Source organism: Hylobates moloch, unplaced genomic scaffold (assembly GCF_009828535.3).
Source record: "Hylobates moloch isolate HMO894 unplaced genomic scaffold, HMol_V3 SCAFFOLD_1, whole genome shotgun sequence".
NCBI lineage: Eukaryota > Metazoa > Chordata > Mammalia > Primates > Hylobatidae > Hylobates > Hylobates moloch.
In genome coordinates, this window is record NW_026652276.1 from 11,333,582 (window position 1) to 11,353,728 (window position 20,147).

Below are 20,147 nucleotides of genomic sequence, written 5' to 3' on the forward strand. Positions count from 1 at the left end.
AAACTGCATAGGATGTTTCAACATTCGGCCAAGGGGAATTCCAGAAGAGAATAGAAAGAACGAGAACATGGAACTCAAGTAAAAAAAAAAAAGTTTTCCAGAGCTGAAGCTAGAAACAGATTTAAAAGGCACATCCAGGATGGGATGTCACTAAGATGGCAGAGTAGGAGGTTTCTGGCTTTAGTCTCTCTCACAGAAAGACTCAGTAGCAACTATCCATAGACAAGGATGCCTTTGTGAAAATTTCAGAACCCAAGAGTGAGGCTGAACCACCTCCCTTGGACCACAAAACCTGAGAAAAACCACATTAGAAGGGGTAAGAGGAATGGTTTCACTTTGACTGTGTTGCTCCTCCTCCAGGCTCACACCACCACACCAAGAGGTTTTCCCTGAGCCTAAGGTTTCTCCAGTGGGGAAAACAGCGCCTGAGGAGGACGCCCAGCTTCCCTGGTATTCTGGGCTACTTCTTAGGAGGCCCAATTCTGTCTTGCCTCATGGGAAACAAATGGGAAATCAGTGAGGCAGGACCACCTGGGTATGATTAGCAATGAAGAAGTGCGGGCAGGGCTCACGGTGGCCAATGCATAGATCATCATACTGGTACTGTGCTCCTGCCATTAGCACCCTATCAGAGAGTTCAGCCAGCAGCTCTGTCCACCTGCAGAGGCAAGCTGGTGACTCTATTTGGCCAGGTAGCATGGTCAGCAGTTCTAAGTAGCTTGGGTGCCTAGCCAGCAGCCCTGCCTATAAGGCATTTAGGTTTCTGTCTTGCCTGACCAGGGAACCCCCAAAGAGATTCTGCCCAGCTTCAGATCCTAGCATATGTCTTTGCCCAGGCAGGTAATCAAGCCAGCCACCCTGCCTAACTACAGAGTATGGTCTCTAGCCCTGTTAACCAGGAAGTCCAAATTGAGACCCTGCCCAGGCGCAAAGCCCAGCCAATGACCTGCATGGGCAGGAAACCAAGCCAATGACCTCTCTCAATGGTGGGCACAGCTGTGGGGCCCCAAGCAACCAAAGATCCCAGCCTATGGCCATGCCCAGGCAGGGAGTAGAACAAGTCACCCTGTCCAAATGTAGAATGTAGCCTGTGGTCCTACCCAATCACACAGCCCAGCCAGTGACACTTCTGAAGAATTCATAACTTCTGTATGGAATATATAAATAATGTAAGGACATTAAACAACACATTCCTGAATAACCAATAGATCAAAGAAGAAGCCAAAAAGGTAACATAAATATCCTGAGGCAAACAAAAATGAAAACACAACATAGCAAAACTTAATGAGATGCAGTAAGAGCAGTTCTAAGAGGCAAGTTTATAGCTATAAACACCTACATTAGGGAGAAAAATCTTAAACCATTTAGCTTTACAGTTGATGAAGAAAGATAAGGTAAACCTAAAGTTAGCAGCAGAAGGGAGAAAATAATGTAGATTAGAGCAGAAGTAAATAGGGAATAGGAAAACAATAGAAAAGATCAACCAAACTTTTGTTAAGACAAAAGAAGTCTTAACAAATTCAAGAGTGAAATCATATCAAGTGTCTTTCCTGGCCAAACTTGCAGCTTTGCCTGACCAGGGTTTCCAGAAATTTATGCTACCTGACTGATGAGCCCAGCTTCTAGCAAGGACCTAAGGGTGGGGCATATTCTGTGGTCCCACTGAACCTGGGCACCTGGCAGCAACTCTGATAAACTTTGAAGCACTGCAGTGGCCTTACTCTGGAGAATAACTAATCCAGTGGCAACACCCAACTGTGGAACACAGCCTTCAACCCTGCCTACTCACAGAGCCCAGCCTGTGACCATACCTAACAGTAGCTTAAGTCCTTGTCCCATCTTAGAGCCTGGCCATTAGCCGCTGCCCAACAAAAGGGTCCAGTCAAAACATCCAAACAACCATAGAGACCAGCAGTGGCCTTATCCAACCTCAGACCACGGGCAATGATCTGACCCAGCTAGAGATCTCAACAGCAAGCTCTGCCTGTCCGTGGATGCTACCAGCTGACCTGCCCAGAACTCCAGGCTGGACTGACTAGTGAAAGGCTTTCCCTGCCAAAACAAACTTATAAAGCCTGGAAGAGGTTATTGTTTCCTCAAATGTGCAGACACCAATGATAGGATGCAAGGATCATAAAGAATCAGGAAAAAATAATATCACTAAAATCAACTAATATGCTCTAATAACTGACTCTAAAGAAATAATGATCTATGAACTTACTGACATGTAATTCAGAATAATTCTCTTTAAAAAGTTCAGTGAACTATAAGTAAACACAGATAGACAACTCAACAAAATTAGAAAACAATATATAAACAAAATTATAATGCCAAAAAGGAACAGGAACCATTTTTAGAAAGCCGGAAATCCTAGATCTGAAAAACACAATGACTGGACAGAAAAATTTAATAGAGAGCTTTAACAGCTGACTCGATCAAGCAGAAGAAAGACTAAGTGAACTCAAAGATAGGTCATTTGATATTATTTACTCAGAGGAGTGAAAATAGCACAAAATAAAAGTGAGTTTAAAAAAGCCTTATCGGATTTATGGGACACCATCAAGTAACACAACATAAAAATTATGGGAATTACTGAAGGAGAAAAGAGAGAAAATGAACAGAAAGTACATTTAGAGAAGTAATGGCTGGAAACTTCCCTGATTTGGGGAGAGAAATGAACATCTAGATTCACTGGGCCGAAAGGTGCCCAAGCAGATTGAAAAATAAAATTTGACATCAAGAAATATTATAATTAAATTATCAAAAGATAAAGACAATATTTTGAAAGCATCAAGGAAAGTATAACTCATTACGTATAAGACAGCCCTTATAAGACTAGCAGCAAATTTCTCAGCAGAAACCTCCTCCTGTCAGCCCAGGAGAGATTAGGGTGATATGTTCAAAATGCTGAAAGAATAGAAACTCTACTGACCAAGAATGTTATACCTGGTAAAGCTGTCCTTCAGAAGCAAAGGAAGGATAAAAACCTTTCCAAACAAACAAAAGCTGAAGGAGTCCATCATCACTGACCTGTCTTACAAGAAATGCTAGAGGGAGTTCTTCAAGCTGAAATGAGATGGTACTAATTCACAACATAACAATATATAAACATACAAAATCTCACCAGTAAAGGTAAGTATATAGTCAAAGTCAGAAATCTCTAATATTGTAATGATTGTGCATAAGTCACTTTCAATTGTGGTATAAAAGTTAACAAACTATTAAAAATAATTATATCTATAGCAATTAATATAGTTGGCTCCATGTCCCCACCCAAATCTCATGTTGAATTGTAATCCCCAGTGTTGGGGGAGGGCCCTGGTGGGAGGAACTGGATCATGGGGGTGGATTTCCCCCTTGCTGTTCTTGTGACAGTGAGTTCTTACGAGATCTAGTTTAAAAGTGTGTAGCACTTCTCGGCCAGGCGTGGTGGCTCACACCTGTAATCCCAGCACTTTGGGAGGCCGAGGCGGGTGGATCACGAGGTCAGGAGATCGAGACCATCCTGGCTAACATGGTGAAACCCTGTCTCTACTAAAAATACAAAAAATTAGCTGGGCATGGTGGCGGGCGCCTGTAGTCCCAGCTACTCGGCAGGCTGAGGCAGGAGAATGGCGTGAACCCGGGAGGTGGAGCTTGCAGTCAGCCGAGATCGCGCCACTGCATTGCAGCCTAGGCGACAGAGCGAGACTCCGTCTCAAAAAAAAAAAAGAAAAAAGTATGTAGCACTTCTCCCTTCAGTCTCTTTCTCTCCTGTCACCATGTGAAGACGTGCTTGCTTCCCCTTCGCCCTTCCACCATGATTGTAAGTTTTCTGAGGCCTCCCCAGCCATGCCTCCTGTATAGCCTGTGGAACTATGAGTCAATTAAACCTCTTTTCTTTATAAATTACACAGTCTCAGGTAGTTCTATTTTTTTTTTTTTTTTTTTTTTGAGACAGAGTCTTGCTTTTGCTCTGTCAACCATGCTGGAGTGCAATGGTGCTATCTTGGCTCACTGCCTTCTGGGTTTCAGTGATTCTCCTGTCTCAGCCTCCTGAGTAGCTGGGACTACAGGCACATACCACTGCACCTGGCTAATTTTTGTATTTTTAGTAGAGACAGGGTTTCACTATGTTGGCCAGGCTGGTCTCAAACTCCTGACCTCAGATGATCCACCCACCTCGGCCTCCCAAAGTGCTGGGATGACAGGCATGAGCCACTGCACCTGGCCTCTGGTAGTTCTTTAGAGCAGTGTGAGAATGGACTAATATAGTAATTTGTTATTGGAGACCAAATATAAAAAGTATGTAAATTGTAACATCAATTGACTGAAATGTGAGGGAGGGGAGAAGTAAAAGTGTAGAGTTTTGTAGGTGATTGGAGTTGTTGGCTTAAAATAGGATGGTATAGCTATAAAATATTTTATGTAAGCCTCATAGTAACCACTAAGTAGAAACCTATAGTAGATAAATAAGATTAAGAGAAAGGAATCAAAGCATATCGTTTCAAAAGTGTTCAAATCACAAAGGAAGGCAACAAGAAAAAAAGAAAGAAAAAAAGTACTACAAAGCTGTCAGAACACAATTAACAAAGTGGCAATAGTAAGTTCTTATCTATCAATAAATGGATTAAATTCTCTAATCAAAAGAAATAGAGTGACTGAATGGATTAAAAAAAACCCCACAAGATCAAACAATCTGCTGCATATAAGAATCTCATTTTAGGCTGGGTGCAGTGGCGCACACCTGTAATCCCAGCACTTTGGGAGGCCCACACAGATGATCACTTGAGGTCGGGAGCTCGAGACCGGCCTGGCCAACATAGTGAAACCCCGTCTCTACTAAAAATATAAAAATTAGCCAGGTGTGGTGGCAGGTACCCATAATCCCAGCTACTCGGGAGGCTGAGGCAGGGGAATCGCTTGAACCCAGGAGGCAGAGGTTGCAGTCAGCCGAGATAGCACCACTGTACTCCAACCTGGGTGACAGAGTGAGACTCTGCCAAAGAAAAAAAAAAAAGAGAGAGAGAGAGAGACTCATTTTAGCCCTAAGAACACAAGTAGGCTGAAGGTGAAGGGATGAAAAAAGATATTCCATGCAAAAAGTGACCAAAAGAAAGCAGAGGTGACTATATTTATACCAAATGAAATATACATTAAGTAAAAAATGGCCACAAGAGATACAGAAGATCAATATATAAAGATAAAGGGGACAGTTCATCAAGAGGATACAACAACTGTAAATATTTTTGCATACAGCACTGGAACACCTAAATAACTAAAGCAAATACTAACAGAACTGAAAAAAGAAAGAAACAGCAATACAATGTTAGTAGGAGACTTTAATACTCCACCCTTAATAATCATAGATCAATCAGACAGAAAAATATAAGGAAACATTGATCTTGAACCAGACTTTAGATCAAATAGACATAACAAACATATATAGAACACTTCATTCAACAGCAGCAGAATACACATTCTACTCCAGTGTACATGAAACACTGTCCAGGAAAAAAATCACATGTTAGGCCACAAAAGAAGTCTTAACAAATTCAAGAGTGAAATCATATCAAGTGTCTTTCCTGGCCACAATATTATGAAACTAGAAATCCATAACAGGAGGAAATTTGAAGAATTCATAACTTCTGTATGGAATATATAAATAATGTAAGGACATTAAACAACACATTCCTGAATAACCAATAGATCAAAGAAGAAGCCAAAAAGGTAACATAAATATCCTGAGGCAAACAAAAATGAAAACACAACATAGCAAAACTTAATGAGATGCAGTAAGAGCAGTTCTAAGAGGCAAGTTTATAGCTATAAACACCTACATTAGGGAGAAAAATCTTAAACCATTTAGCTTTACAGTTGATGAAGAAAGATCAGGTAAACCTAAAGTTAGCAGCAGAAGGGAGAAAATAATGTAGATTAGAGCAGAAATAAATAGGGAATAGGAAAACAATAGAAAAGATCAACCAAACTCAGAACTGGTTCTTTGAAAAGATAAACAAAATTAGCAACTCTTTCACTAAACTAACCAAGTTAAAAAAGAGACAAGGCTCAAATAAACAAACTTATAAATGACAGAGGAAACATTACAACTGATAACATGATAATACAAAGAATCATGAGATTACTATGAACGATTATACATCAACAAATTGTATAACCTAGAAGAAACAGATGAATTCCTAGAAATACACAATCTATCCAAACCGAATCCTGAAAAAACAGATAATCTGAACAGACCAATAATGAGTAAAAAGATTGAATAAGTAAACAACTTTCCATTAAAGAAAAACCAGCTGGCTATGCTAGTGAATTCTACCAAACATTTAAGAAGAAACTAATACCAATCCTTCTAAAACTCTTCCAAAAAAAATTAAGAGCAAGGAACACTTCCAAACTCATTTTATGAGCATTACCTTGATACCTAAGCCAGATTAGGACACTACAAGAAAAAAAAATTACAGGCCATTTCTCCTGATACACATAGATGCAACAATTCTCAACAAAATACTACCAAACCAAACCAAATTCAACAGTACACTAAAATGATCACTTACAATGATCAAGTGGGATTTATCCCTGGGATGCAAGGATGTTGCAACATGTAAATCAATAATGGTGTTGTGCAACATTAACAGAATGAAGGACAAAAATCTTATGAACATTTTAATAGACACAGAAAAAGGATTTGAAAACTTCAGCATCCTTTCATAATAAAAAACATTTAACAAATTGGGTATAAATGAAATATACCATAAAGGCCATATATGACAAGTCCATTGCTAGATTAGATTCAGACTGAGGAATCTAAAAGAGTTGAATCATAGAAACAGAGAATCAAATAGCAGTTGCCAAGGGCTTGGAAATGGGCGGAATGGGGAAATGTTGGTTAAAGGGCATAGACTTCCAGTGATAAGATGGGTAAGTTCTGGGTATTTAATGTGTAGTATGGAAACTATAGTTAACAATAATATATTACATATTTGAAATTTGCTGAGAGAGTAGATCTTAAATATTCTCATCACACACGCAAGGGTAACTATGTGACATGATGGATATGTTAACTAACTTGATTGTGGTAATCATTTCACAATATAAACATATATGAAATCATCATGTTTTACACCTTCAATTTATACAATTATACCTCAATAACACCATAAGAAAGGTAATCACAACTAAATATTTTAACCTTAGGAGACTTTTTAATTCAAGCAATTATATCATGATCTGTGTTCCTAAAGTACTGGATTGTATTTACACATGTAGATGATTTCTGTAGGACGACAAATGTGGCTACATTATGCCCCTATTACCATAAAACTTCCCTGGGGAAACCTCCCACTCCCATCATGGACCTGACACCACAGCAGTTCCAAATTAACCATATTTAGTTAAGAAAATGCTGGCACCCCAATTGGGAATTGCCCACTCATTACCCAGAAAGTCCCTTCCCTGCTCCAGCCCCGCTTTTTTTTTTTTTTTTTTGAGATGGAGTCTCACTCTGTTGCCCAGGCTGGAGTGCAGTGGTGCGATCTCGGCTCACTACAACCTTCACCTCCTGTTTTCAAGCAATTCTCCCTGACGCAGCCTCCTGAGTAGCTGGGATTACAGGTGCCTGCCACCACGCCCAGTTAATTTTTGTATTTTTCTTTAGAGATGTGGTTTCACCATGTTGGCCAGGCTGGTCTTGAACTCCTGACCTCAGGTGATCTGCCTGCCTCAGCTTCCCAAAGTACTGGGATTACAGGCCTGAGCCACCGCACCCAGCCAATCCCTCCCCTTATTATGGAATATTCCATGACTTCATTATGCTTATCCATATAGCATGTGAGCTCTGGCCAGGTTGGGCATGGCTCATTCTTTTGAGCGTACTTGCAATCCTCTCTTGAGTGTGTATTTGCTTTTGCTCTGCAATCAATCTTCTGTACTTTCACTTTGGTCTGGCCTTCAAATTCTTTTCTGGGGCAAGGACAAGAACCTGTAGCAGGCTGCTGGCAGCACCATTATTAATACCGTCATTTTACAGGGAAGAAACAAGGCTTGCCCCACCTCTACATGTATGCGGTGGCAGAGCTGGACTTCACATCACTCTTCCCCAATCATCCTAGTGTTGATCCTCCCTGCTCCTACCCTCTCTACTATCTGGCATTAGTTACTACACTCTTAATCATTGCACTATATTGCCTTTCAAATGTGGTGAAGCCTCAAAACTGATTATGCACTAGGCCACAAAAGAAACAACAATTGACTCTCACAAATGGAAATCTTAAGGAACACATTTTCTAACCACAATGTGATAGGATCAGAGTAAACAACCAAAGGACAGAGGACGACTTCCCCTACTCGTTCCACTGAGAAATTTTAAGAGCTGCTTCCAAACACTTCTTAGATTAACCAGGAAATCAAAATCAAAATAACAAATGGCTAAGAAATAAAATCCAATGAAAACACTATATATTATAAAGGTCAAACATTTCCAAAGTGGCACAGAGGTGAACATTCATAGCCTAAAATGCATTTATTAGAAAATAAGAAACACTGCAAGTAAATTAAGTTTTAAACCAATGTATTAGAAACAGAACACAAGGTAATCCCCTCAACAAAGGAGAAGAATTAGGAAAGAAATATATAGAAAAATATAATAAAGAAAATCAAGATTTAATTAAATCTCAAACAGAAAATAAGAGTAGTGGATCAATAAAACCAAAAGGTGGTTCATTGAAAAGACCAACAAAATGGAAAGATTGATCAAGAGAACAAAGGAAAAAACAGTAACAATGGTAGGAATAGGAAAAAGGACACATCTTCAGAGAAGGAAAGGATTAAAACTTTATACAAGAAATTCCTATAAAACTTTCTACCAATAAGAAGAGAATCTAGGGAAATAGTTACTTTTTAGGACAATATAAACAATTAAAAATGGCTCAAAGGTCAGCATAAGAACTAAAAATAATAGGAGAAATGCATAATATACTTCCAGAGCTACACTAATCTACTTTCTCCTCACAACAACACACACAGACATCAGTTTCAAATAATTTAATGGACAATTTTCTGCCATCTTTCAAGGAACAGATGATGTCTGTATTAAACAAATCATTCTAATACATATATGTGCATATATATATAAATATATTCAAAATTTCAATCACCCTCAGTTATTTCATGAGGCTGCTATAGTTCTGCTATCAACCCTAGACAAATACAAAATAAGGAATGAAAATTGTAGGTCACAAAGTTGCTTATAAACACATGAGGTAAAATCCCACAGTAAAATATAAATAAATCCAATCCAGGAGTGGATGAAAGAGTCATATGGCATGACCATGTAGGTGTTATCTCAGGGATTCCAGGAAAGGTCACATTAGAGAACCAATCTATGCATTTGGTTAAGCCTGGCAGGTTGAACACACCTGCATTTATCTGTGTTCCTTCTGAAATCCCATGAAACCACCTAGAAGAGAGAGTTAGAGGCAGAAAAGAAGCAAAGATCAGGGAATATGAAAGGGCATCAAATAAGAGATAATCAAACATTTTGGAAGATAGGTGCATATATGGTAGCTAATTTCACAGAATGAAAAAATAAAAATCCTGATTACTTGCTTAGGGGAAGCTGACAAGGAGTAAGCCAGTGTAGACTTTTGAACTCTGGAAGTTGTCAGGAATTAGAGGCACCATTCCTTTAGGGTGAGTTGGAAAATGAAAAATCAAAATGAGGCACAGTCAATGAGAGGCATTCCTTGCACAGAGCTCCTAATCAGATTTTTAGTGTCTCATTCCGAAATGCGAATGGACACCCAATGAACACTTGATGAATTCTTTCAGAACAAGCAAATAATGGAGGAGGAGCTGGGAAAGAAATCTGGAAGGAACTAACACTTAACACAACCTTGGAAGACACATGAAATTTTAAAAAAATCATCATCCTCGTTAGTAGAGAGAAAATTTTGGATTTCTTGAAACAAGATGCTATAAAAGAGAAACAACTTTTCAAAAGAGCTTTTGGAAATTAAAAATATAATGGCAAAAGTTTTTTAATCACTAGAAGGAATGAAGTTCCTCAGAAAATGTCATAGAAGTTAGATTCAAGAAAAGAAGACATATAAGATTTTCAAGAAAAAAAAAACAGGGAGTTTCTGGAGGATCAGTCTAGGAAACCTAACATCCAACTAACAGGAATTCCCAAAGATAAAAGAGAGAGATAAAGCAGAAGGGAGAAAACAATCAAATAATATCACAAGCAAAATGGTCAGAATTGAAATAAAGTTGTCCATTTGAAAGGGCCCTGGAGAGCAAAGCACAACAAATGAATTTAACACCCACATCAAGGCAAACCATCATGAGATTTTAGAATCAAGGGATTAAAGAGAAGAGCCAGAAAGTTTCAGACAGCCAAAACAGGTTACATAGAAAGACAGGATCAAGAATCAGAATGACATAGAAAGACAGGATCAAGAATCAGAATGGCTTCTTATTAGCAATGCTGGAAGTTGCAAGACAGTGAACTAAATTAATTTCCAAACTCTGCATTTATACTTACCAAATATTTATGCAGTCGTGAGGATTACGGATAAAATTTTTTTCCAGACATGTAAAATTTATATATATATATATATATATATAATCTCTCAATTGAATCCCAGTAAGGTAAGATACATACATACATACATACATACATATATATATATATATATCTTCTATAAACTCTTAGTCAGGAGGCTACTGGATAATGTGGTAAACCAAAATGAGATAGTAAAGCAAGAAAGAGGTATACATGTAATCCACAAAACAAGACCCAACACAGGAGAGATGTCAAGCTTCAGAAGGTCAGCCTTGGAAGCTGAAACTAACCAGAACTGATGGAATCAGGGGAATGGATAATTCCAGGAGGGCTTCTCCAAGAAAGTAAATGGAATTGATAAATTACTCAATGTGCCTTACTGTACTGAGAAGAATTTTAGAATTCTGCAGAGTGCTTGGGAAGAATTCATAATGAGGACACACAAATCCAAGCAAATATGTAAGAGGGCAATAGTTATTTGTGGGGTGGGGGGGAGGGGCGGGGGGACATTGCACAGGAAAGAAAATGTAATCATAATATAGTAGATGACTTGGTTATGAACAACATGTAAATAGTCATCATAATGGTAACACTGATTACTGATGAACCTCCAACTGTGATGTATTATGAGAACGGACAGGGAATGAAAAGGAGTGTTATGGAAAAAGTCTTCATCTTCTGTCCTATTATGTGAACAGATTAATGTCTGAAACTTGAAAAATTACAGAGCTGTATCAGCATATCATTTCAAAATACAGAAGTAAATACAAAAGGAAGAGCCAAAAAGTTAATCCATTAGGAAAACTGGACATGGGCTGGGAAGACGGCGGAAAGTACTACTTGTGTTTTTAAAGGCCTTATTGACTGATACTTTAAGCCATATATATGTTTTACTTTGGTGAAATTAATAACCGAATTAATAAAATGTTTCAATATAATTTACTCTGGATAAATCAGATTAAAAGAGAAAAATGATACAATTCTCAAAGATTCTTTAGGAGGCATTTTGATAAATATCCTATACACAGGCCTGATTAAAATAAATAACTTTTAGTAAACCAGAGCCAGCAGGAAATGTCCTTAACTTGAAAAAAGGTGTCTATAAGAAAGCCTCAATTTAAACATTATAAGTATTCCCCTTGAAATCAGGAACAAAACTAAAATGTTCATTTTTACTGTTACTACTCAGTATTACACTGGCAGTCCTGGCTAATGCACTAAGGCAAAAGAGAAAGAAAAAAGTAAGAAAGAAAAAGAAAAGTATACAGGTATAAATTCTGAAAAAGAGGAGACAAAGCTGCTACTATCTTTGAAGATGTAATTATTTCTCCAGAAAAACACAAGACAATATTAAGAGGGAGAAGACCACTTAGTAAGACCCCTATGCACAAGATCAGCGAACTGAAATGAATAGATTTCCCTTACGCCAGCAAGAAATAACTAGAAAATGTAAAAGGAAGATGAATTCCTGTTTACAAATACAATTTTAAAATGCCTAGCACTAAAGCGACCCAACAAGGTCCCAAGTTCAAACAATCATGAATAAATGGAGAGATTTACTATGTTTCTAACTGGGGCCATTCAGGATTTTTTTTAAAACATAAATTCTTCCTAAATTTATCTGTTCATTTAGTGTCTCTCAATTCAATCCCAGTAATGTAGGTTACAGAACACTACCTATAAAATCATAGTAACTAAAACATTTCCGTATTGAAACAAGAATGAAAAATAGAAACACGGATCAGATCATGGGTCACCAATGCAAATTCATAGGTAAAATTTAGTACACTAGTTCCCTTCTATCCACAGGGGATGCTTCCAAGAACCCCAGTGGATGCTTGAAACCGCAGATAGTACCAAACTCTGTATATACCAATCTATACATAAATTAGGCACAATAAAAGATTAATAACAATATCTAATAATAAAGTAGATAAACTATAACAATGTACTGTAATAAAAATTATGTAAATGTGGTCTCTTTTTCTCTCTCAAAACATCACACTGTAGATATTAACAACCTCAGCATATTATTTTTTTCTTTCAGGAAATTTCACATTTTCACCTAAAGGAAGCACTTGACAGCTTCTCTTTGGCATATCTGAATTGCCAGCATCAATCTTCTTGTGCTTTGGGGCCATTATTGACTAAAATAAGGGTTCCTTGAACACAAGCTCTGTTATACCAGGACAGTCGTTCTGATCACCAGGACAGCTACTCAGCGACTCATGGGCTGGTAAGTGTCTACATTGTGGATACCCTGGAGAAAGGGATGATTCACATCCTGGGCAGGATGGAGAGGGACAGCACGAGATTTCATCACACTCCTCAGAACACCAAGTATCTTAAAACTCATGAATTGCTTTCTGGAATTTTGCATTTAATGTTTTTGGACCAAGTTTTACTGCAAGTAACTGAAATCTCAGAAAGTAAAACTGTTGATAAGGGAGGACTACTTCAGTTAATAATGGCATAAAAATATCAAATATCAAATATCTATGAAGGAATCTAGCAGAAGGGCAAAACCTTCAGAGAGAAAAATATAAATTTTAATAGGAAATATTTTTAAAGTAATAATATACATAAACCATATTCAGGAGATGGAAGTCATAATATTGTAAAGATGTCCGTTCTCTTCAAATTGATTTGTAGATCCAGTACAGTTCCACACAAAATCTCAAGACTTTGACAGGTGAATTTGGGAGTCTAAGACATTCTGGAGGAAGAGGAAGAGATTTGCTCCCTCAGATGTCAAGAGTTCCTGGGAAGCTGCCATCACTATGGCAGCGTGGTACTGGCATAAGGAGAGGCTGTCACAGGCCAAGGGCAGAGAAAAGAGAACACAGAAGCACACCCTGCCTCTATACTCCCAAAAAGGGTAGCACTGCGAATCAGTAGGGAAAAGGATAATTTAATCAATTAACGGTGTCCTCAGAAAAATTGATAAGAATCAAAACAAAGACTTCAAACTGTAGCTCAGACAAAAACCAATTTGATCTCAGATAAAACAGGAAATGTAAAACAGACAAACAAACAAAAAAACAGTTCATCCAGATTATGACTCAGCAAGCGGGAAGTTTGGGGTGACCGGCCCTGGCCGAGCCTGGCTAGGGGAGCTGTAAAGCCACCACAGGCACGTGGAACACAAGATCAGACAGAATCAGTCTGGAAAAATACCTAAGAGACAACAAGGAGAAGACCCCAAAGTTCTTAACAGCACAGGCAAACCTAAATAAAGCAAGACTGTGAAGATTGAATGACAGGAGGTTATGGAGCTTGCAGGGGTACAGAAACAAATTAAGATCCCTCCTCAAAAATAAACACTATCAATTTTTAAAAAATTAGAAATGACAAGAAACAAGAAACTGACTAGAAGGTAAATAATTGTCATGGAGGAAAAGTTTGAGACAACAATTATGAACACAAAGTGAAAAACTGAAAGGATGAAAACATAGGGGGCAAGTAGAAGCTGTGAAGGCTAAAGTGGCTCCAATGTAAGAATATTTTTGTTTAAAAATTTAAAAAATTTTCAGCGATATTAGAGGAGGAACTCTTTCTGGAATAACAGTAACAGCGAATCTGCCACCTTAACCCAGGAACAATTGTAAAAACTAACAGTTCTCACGGAGGGTGTCAGCATCACCTCATTTATAACAAGGGTGCATCTATCTTAAAAAATCCATATCACAAGAGGCCTATATGTTAAATTTTAAGCTTTAATAAGATAAAAGTCACCATATACAAAGGTAATGGACAAGAAAAGTATATTTATACTTACAGAATATTTAGTGAATTCTCCCATATCATGAAAAAAAAGGACAAACACCTCAACGGAATCATATTGGCAAAAAATAAACAAGCAATTTATAGAAGAGGGAATTTAAATGGCCAAGAAACATGAAAAGCTGTTCAATTTTCCCATCATAAGGAAAATACAAATTAAAACAAGATATAACTCTTAATTCATCACCTTTGCAAATCGTGGCTGTGTGCAGGAAGATGGTTCGTCTCATTTGCTGTTGGTGAAATACATTCATTCAGCCTCCTAGAAAGACAATTTGGCAGGACCAAGTAAATAACTGGACCCTTTGCCTTAATAATTCAATTTTTAAGGTTTAGAGACAAGATAAATATTTGTATAGATGTAAAAACCCAAAAAGAAACATATAATCATTGTTATGATAGCTTATTGGTAAATATGAACAATTTAAAAACAATCTAAATGTCCTTCAATTGGAGAATAGTTAAATAATTATATATCTATTCTATGGAATAGCATGTATAAAAAGAATGAGGCAGATCTATATGTATTAAGGTTAAAAGATCTCTAGGTTTTCCACTATTAAAATAAGCAAAAATGCAAAATGCAGACTAGCACATGTAATGTAATTTATTATAAAACAAGAACATAAATTATGTATTTACAAAAAATGCATTAGATATAAAAATGCATTAGATATATAAATGCATAGAAAAATATAAGAAAAGCTGTGCCCAAGACTCTTCACAGGACTGGGAAGGGAAGCTACAAGAATGGGTGAGTGGTAAAGATGACTTTTTCCTTAATATACTTCTCCACTGTTTAAAATTTTATGAACAATAATGTACAGTGTATTTCTTTTGTATTAAAAAATTTAAAAGATTAAGTAACGTTATTTCTCAACTCACTACTAGAGAAAAGATAGGATTTCCTTCTCTTTTCTGGTCAGAGGTATCCCCCATCTTGGGACAGGAAATTGAAGTAAAAATGAAAATACTTAGCCGTTTGCCATCCTGGGCCTTTTTCTTCCCTTTCCTTCTTTTGATCAAGGTTGATGGAATAAGAACTCACACCCTGAGCCAGTCATGGGAACAGCCGACAGCTGCCCCTTGCCCGGACAGGTGAGACCACAGCGTCTGATGTTTAAAAGTCAGCCAGGTGTTTACCCTGGAGTGTTTCTTTTCTAAAGCACCTTTTTTGACACGACATATTTGAAGGTAGAGGAAGGCTGAGGGGTGAAAGGGTTCAGAGATCATGAGGAAATAGTTAATCCCAGCCGCCAACGACTGCTATGTTCAGAGCGTCCCGGTCAGCTGAGCAGTAGTTCCAAAACAAGAAAGTCACGTGTGTTATGGCAAGTTGGACTCACACCAACAGCTGTCCTGCTCCTGTTTAAAAAATCTGATTTCCTCATTACTTGCTCTTTCATTTCATTATATTACATCGCATACCTATGTTCTTGCAAAGAAGGATTAAAGTGAAGCCTTAGGCACAAACTGAACTAAAGGCATGAGAGCTGCAATATAGCCAGAGACAAAGGTTAGAGGAAGGGAGATAAAGACTCACCTGGTGCTCAGGTCGCCGCCCCTACCTTCCATCTTCCCACCCTAGGCCCTGTGTGGGCCTCAGAGCCTGGCCTCTGAGCCCCTCAGTCGGCCCAGCCTGCGTGCAGTGTGGCTGCCCAGGCCCCAAGCAGGAAGTCGGCCGACGGACTGACTCAGGAAGGGCTCCGCCCAAATGGGGAAAAGAGAAGTGAAAGTATTTATTTAACCTCCTTCTGGGCTACGGACACTGTGTTTCTCCTCCTTTTTAACTCCAAGGGGTTCTCAGCTTTTCTGAAATGTGGCAGAGGGTTGGAGGAGAGGCCTGACAAGCAGCAAGACCTGCAGGACCAGGGAAGGACGGCCCAGGGGACGAGCAGGGCCGGCTCCCGGGAGTCCACTTGTTTGTGCAATAGACAGCAAAAAAAAAAAAAAAAAAATGCCCTTGAACCAAAATTGTCCTTAGCTGCTCTGCCCTCTAAGAAGGGGCATAGTTTACATGGGAGTCGGGGGGAAAACTCCATGTTTGCCCCTTCCCCTTGCTGACATGGCTGGAGGTGGGGGATGGAGGGTTGGAGAGTTGGAGGGAAAGCCAGAAACTTCAAATCTTCTCTCAGGCCCATGGGAGAGCATGGACTGGACTAAGGTAGATCCTGACATTGGGACCCAGGGCTGGAGAGAACCAAAATGCTCCGCATTATAACCTGGGGAGAATGTTCTTAGCCTTCCTAGAAGTCAACCAGAGGCAAGAGAGAACTCTCCACACCCCTAGGACCAGAGGCTGGAGCCAGCATGGTAAGAAAGGCAAATATTTTAGGTGCAAGGGTTTAAGGAATCTTGACTATGGGGCAACCTTGCAACAGCCAGGGGTGAAGAGAACTTCGGAGAAGTCACCGGAATCTTGAGAGGACAAAAGCTTCTCATTGGAGGAGGATGGAGGTTGGAACCCAGATGATCTAGACATGGAAGGGCAGGGTGGCTCGTGCTGGGGGTTCTATCTCTGCCCAGATTTTCCATTTAGATTCTGATTCATCATTCCTCAAAGAACAAGAAGTGACCGAGAAGACTCGCTTTACATCAGTATAAAGTCATAGGTAAAGAAATAGAAGCAAAGGGCGCATGAGAATGGGGCCACAGGACACAACCAGGGACCAGAACTCCAGGCAGAACCATGGGGCAGAGACAGGGAGGCAGCTGGGAGCCTGGGGGTGCTGGAATCCAGGGCCCAAGGTGAGCAGAGGGTGGAAGCCGGTGAGGATTCAGGGGCCAGAGGGGATGGCGCTTCAGAACGATGTTTTCCAAATGGCATTCTACTGAATCCAACTTTTTCCAGCTGTGAATAAGGATGCTTGTCCAGGTACATTTGAAAATGTGGGGGAGGGGGCTTTCTACCCTCACTCTACTTCTGCTCTTCTTTTCCCCATGAGTGAATGACCAGGCACCAGGACACTGGTGAGGACAGCCTTTCCGGTGGGCAAGGTCACTGTTTCTATCAGGCACTGCACACCTGTAGGTCTCTCTCTCTTTCTCTCACCTGTAGGTGTCTCTCTCTTTCTCTCACTCTTCCTACATCGATGACTCCCCAACTTTATGGGGCTGAAGGGCTGGTAAGCTGAGCCTCTGTTGGGCACAGCTGTCCTTTGATCCCAGTCTCCATGGGGCACATTGGCCCCAAGAAGGCCTGGCACGGACCACACCAGTATGCTGTGGTGTGGTTCACGTTCTCCCCTCTCACTGCCTCTGGGCAGCAGGCAGGCCCAGGCCACTGAGCAGCAGTGACATAAACGTGCCAGCTTTTCCCTGGATGTGCTTAGGGGCTGCTAGGAGCAGCACCTGGAATTCCAGACCAATGAGCCACAGGTTGGCAGGGAATTCCTTAAGGGTTGAACTTCACGGGCAGACATGCCCATGCTGGGGCACCTCCTGGCAGCAGGGAAGGAGGCGTTCTTGTCAGATGAGGTTGGAGACAGATGAGCATGCACCATGTTCCGCTGGTATATGGAGAATCTGTAGGCCTCTGTGAAGAAAGCAAAGTTTCTCTGATCCAGAAAACAATGTCAGACACACCTGGGTTGGTAAAGGGACAGGACCAAATTAAGAAGTTGTGTGAACTTCTAAAAATCCTGCTGGACTGTTTAGAAGGAAATAATGGAACTCCTGGGGCATTTTCCATGGCTGCAAAGAGCACAGGCAATAGGGAATATTTCTGTTGTCAGAGAAGTAGTTCCAGTTACTGGAGCCTGGAAAACTCAAAAGCAGGGGAGGCAGTGACTGAGGAAGGACCACAGGCAGGGCACCCAGCCAGATGATGGGCCTCATAACATTTCACCAAGAGCAGCTTCAGTTCAGACTTCAGTGGTGTGGTTGAGGCAGAATAGGGTCTGGAGGCAGGGAACCTAAGGCCATTTCATGCTAACTTCCTAGAACTAAATTGAAAGGAAAACCCTAACTTTCCATGCCTAAGTAACAAAAGGTCCAGAGGCTACTCCCTTTGCAAACCCCCACCTTTTCTGTGGGGCAATGGGAAATTGAAAGTACCTGTGTATAGTTGCTTTTTGCAATCAATCAGATGTTTGCATAGGAGTGTAACTTTGTGACGTCAGCCTCTGATTGGTTGCTGTCTGCAACCAATCAGACTGATTGCAGGCCAAGTCTTCCTTCGCAGAGAAGTGGAACTTTGTAACTTCACTTTAGCCTCTGGTTGCTTTCTGCAACCAATGAGATGTTTGCATAGGAGTGTGACCTTTGTAACTTCACTTCAGCCTCTGGTTGGTTGCTTTCCGCAACCAATCAGACTGATTGCAGGCCACCACTTCATTTACATGAGGTGAGCACCAAGTGGTCAATGGGAAACCTCCAGCGGGTATTTGGACCAGAGAAGATTCTGTATCTGGGACCGTTGAACACTGCTCGGGCCTGCTGCCACACTGTGGAGTGTACTTCCATTTTCAATAAATCCCTGCTTTCATTCTTTTGTTTGTTCATTCTTTTCTTGCTTTGCTGTGCACTTTGTCCAATTCTTTGTTCAAAACGCCAAGAACCTGGACAACTTGCAGTCAAGACCCTCTACTGGTAACATGGTGGGGGGTGATTCTTCAACCTGGGACCCCCATGTGAGAACCAGAGGTCTGTACCTGAGATGAGGTCATTGGCATCATGGACCAGAGAGTTGCAGGGCAGGAGGCAGCTGCAGCAACAGTGCCACTGGGGCATGAGAATAGAGAACCTAGCCACCCTCCAAGGGATGTAGAAGTGACTAGTGAAGGGCAGGCGCCTGGGATCTTTAGTGGGAGCACCCAGTCCTGCCGAACTGTCTCCTTCTAGGAGGTGGAACATCAATCAATCAAGGCCTGGTCCCTTCCTGTCCCTGCCCTCTTGGGGACACTCTCTGACTGGGAGTGGGAGTGAGCCTGCTCCTTGCTGGGTCTCCCTGGAGTCATTCTGCCTGCAGAGACCAAGACTCTGTTGGCTCCTCCAAGCTCAAGTGCACAAGGACAGGGGCCTGCATAGCTTGGGGGAGGGTTGGAGCAGCCTGAGGCCATGTGGATAAGCCCAATTCTGGAGTTCAGTCTTGGGGGTCCCTTTACTGCCACATATCCAAGCCACATCCCCAATCCAGCTTTTTTCAGGAATAAAGCTGGTATTTCGATCGCCATCTGTCTCTCCATTTTGCCTATATTTCAAAGGACTCAAGCACACGGGTATACATCTCTCTTCTCAGGTTCTCTTGTATCTGTGCCGCAGATGGGTAGAGGCTGGGGTCATAGCTCCTTGCAATTGCATGATTGTGATGCAATTATCCCCTGGGCTCAGCGGGCATTTGGTGGCAATATTTCAGCTTTTAGGAAGTTGGGTGAGACCAGGCTGGTCTGACCCTCCCTGGCCCACTCACCAGGGTCCCCTGATCAGCAGAGCCCAGTGGCTCCCAAACCTGCAACACTGTAAGATGCCGGTGAGATTGTTGGAGGTGGAAATGTGATTATTGCTGTTGGAAGGGGGTGAATCCTTGGAAAATGGGCGAATGGGAAGATGTACCCTGGCAGGGGAGGAAGAGGCTACGGGTGAAGGCTTGTAGGGAGTCAGAAAGACAAGGGGAGCATTAGACAAGACAGGAAATCCCTCTGGCCACCTTCTGAAGGTGGGGACCATTCATGAGAAATCCCGAGGATGCCCTCAGTCCTTGTGCAGCAACAGGAGGAAAAAGACTGGCTCAGGGCCACCCCTGAGTCCGCATCATCACGCAGGGTCCTTCAGCTGAGCCCCTGTTGTATCCGCAGCTGAACAT

At 40.8% G+C, this 20,147-nt stretch overlaps 1 protein-coding gene across 8 annotated transcripts in view; it reads right to left on the reverse strand.

Moving 5' to 3' along the window:
* The window catches only part of SP100 (SP100 nuclear antigen), a 137,028-nt gene extending 121,013 nt beyond the window's left edge, over positions 1-16,015 (reverse strand). For 6 of the 8 annotated variants that reach the window (XM_058437573.1, XM_058437552.1, XM_032753962.2 and 3 more), the window contains exons 1-2: positions 15,888-16,003; positions 14,532-14,606 (exon numbers count right to left, since the gene is read on the reverse strand). In XM_058437573.1, coding sequence (XP_058293556.1) covers positions 14,532-14,606; positions 15,888-15,919 — 107 coding nt within the window. In that variant the 5' untranslated portion in view covers positions 15,920-16,003. Of the gene's footprint in view, positions 1-14,531; positions 14,607-15,887 lie in introns of all 8 variants that reach the window. The other 2 variants (XM_032753954.2, XM_032753958.2) reach the window with 1 other exon arrangement.
* Positions 16,016-20,147: the final 4,132 nt, after the last annotated feature.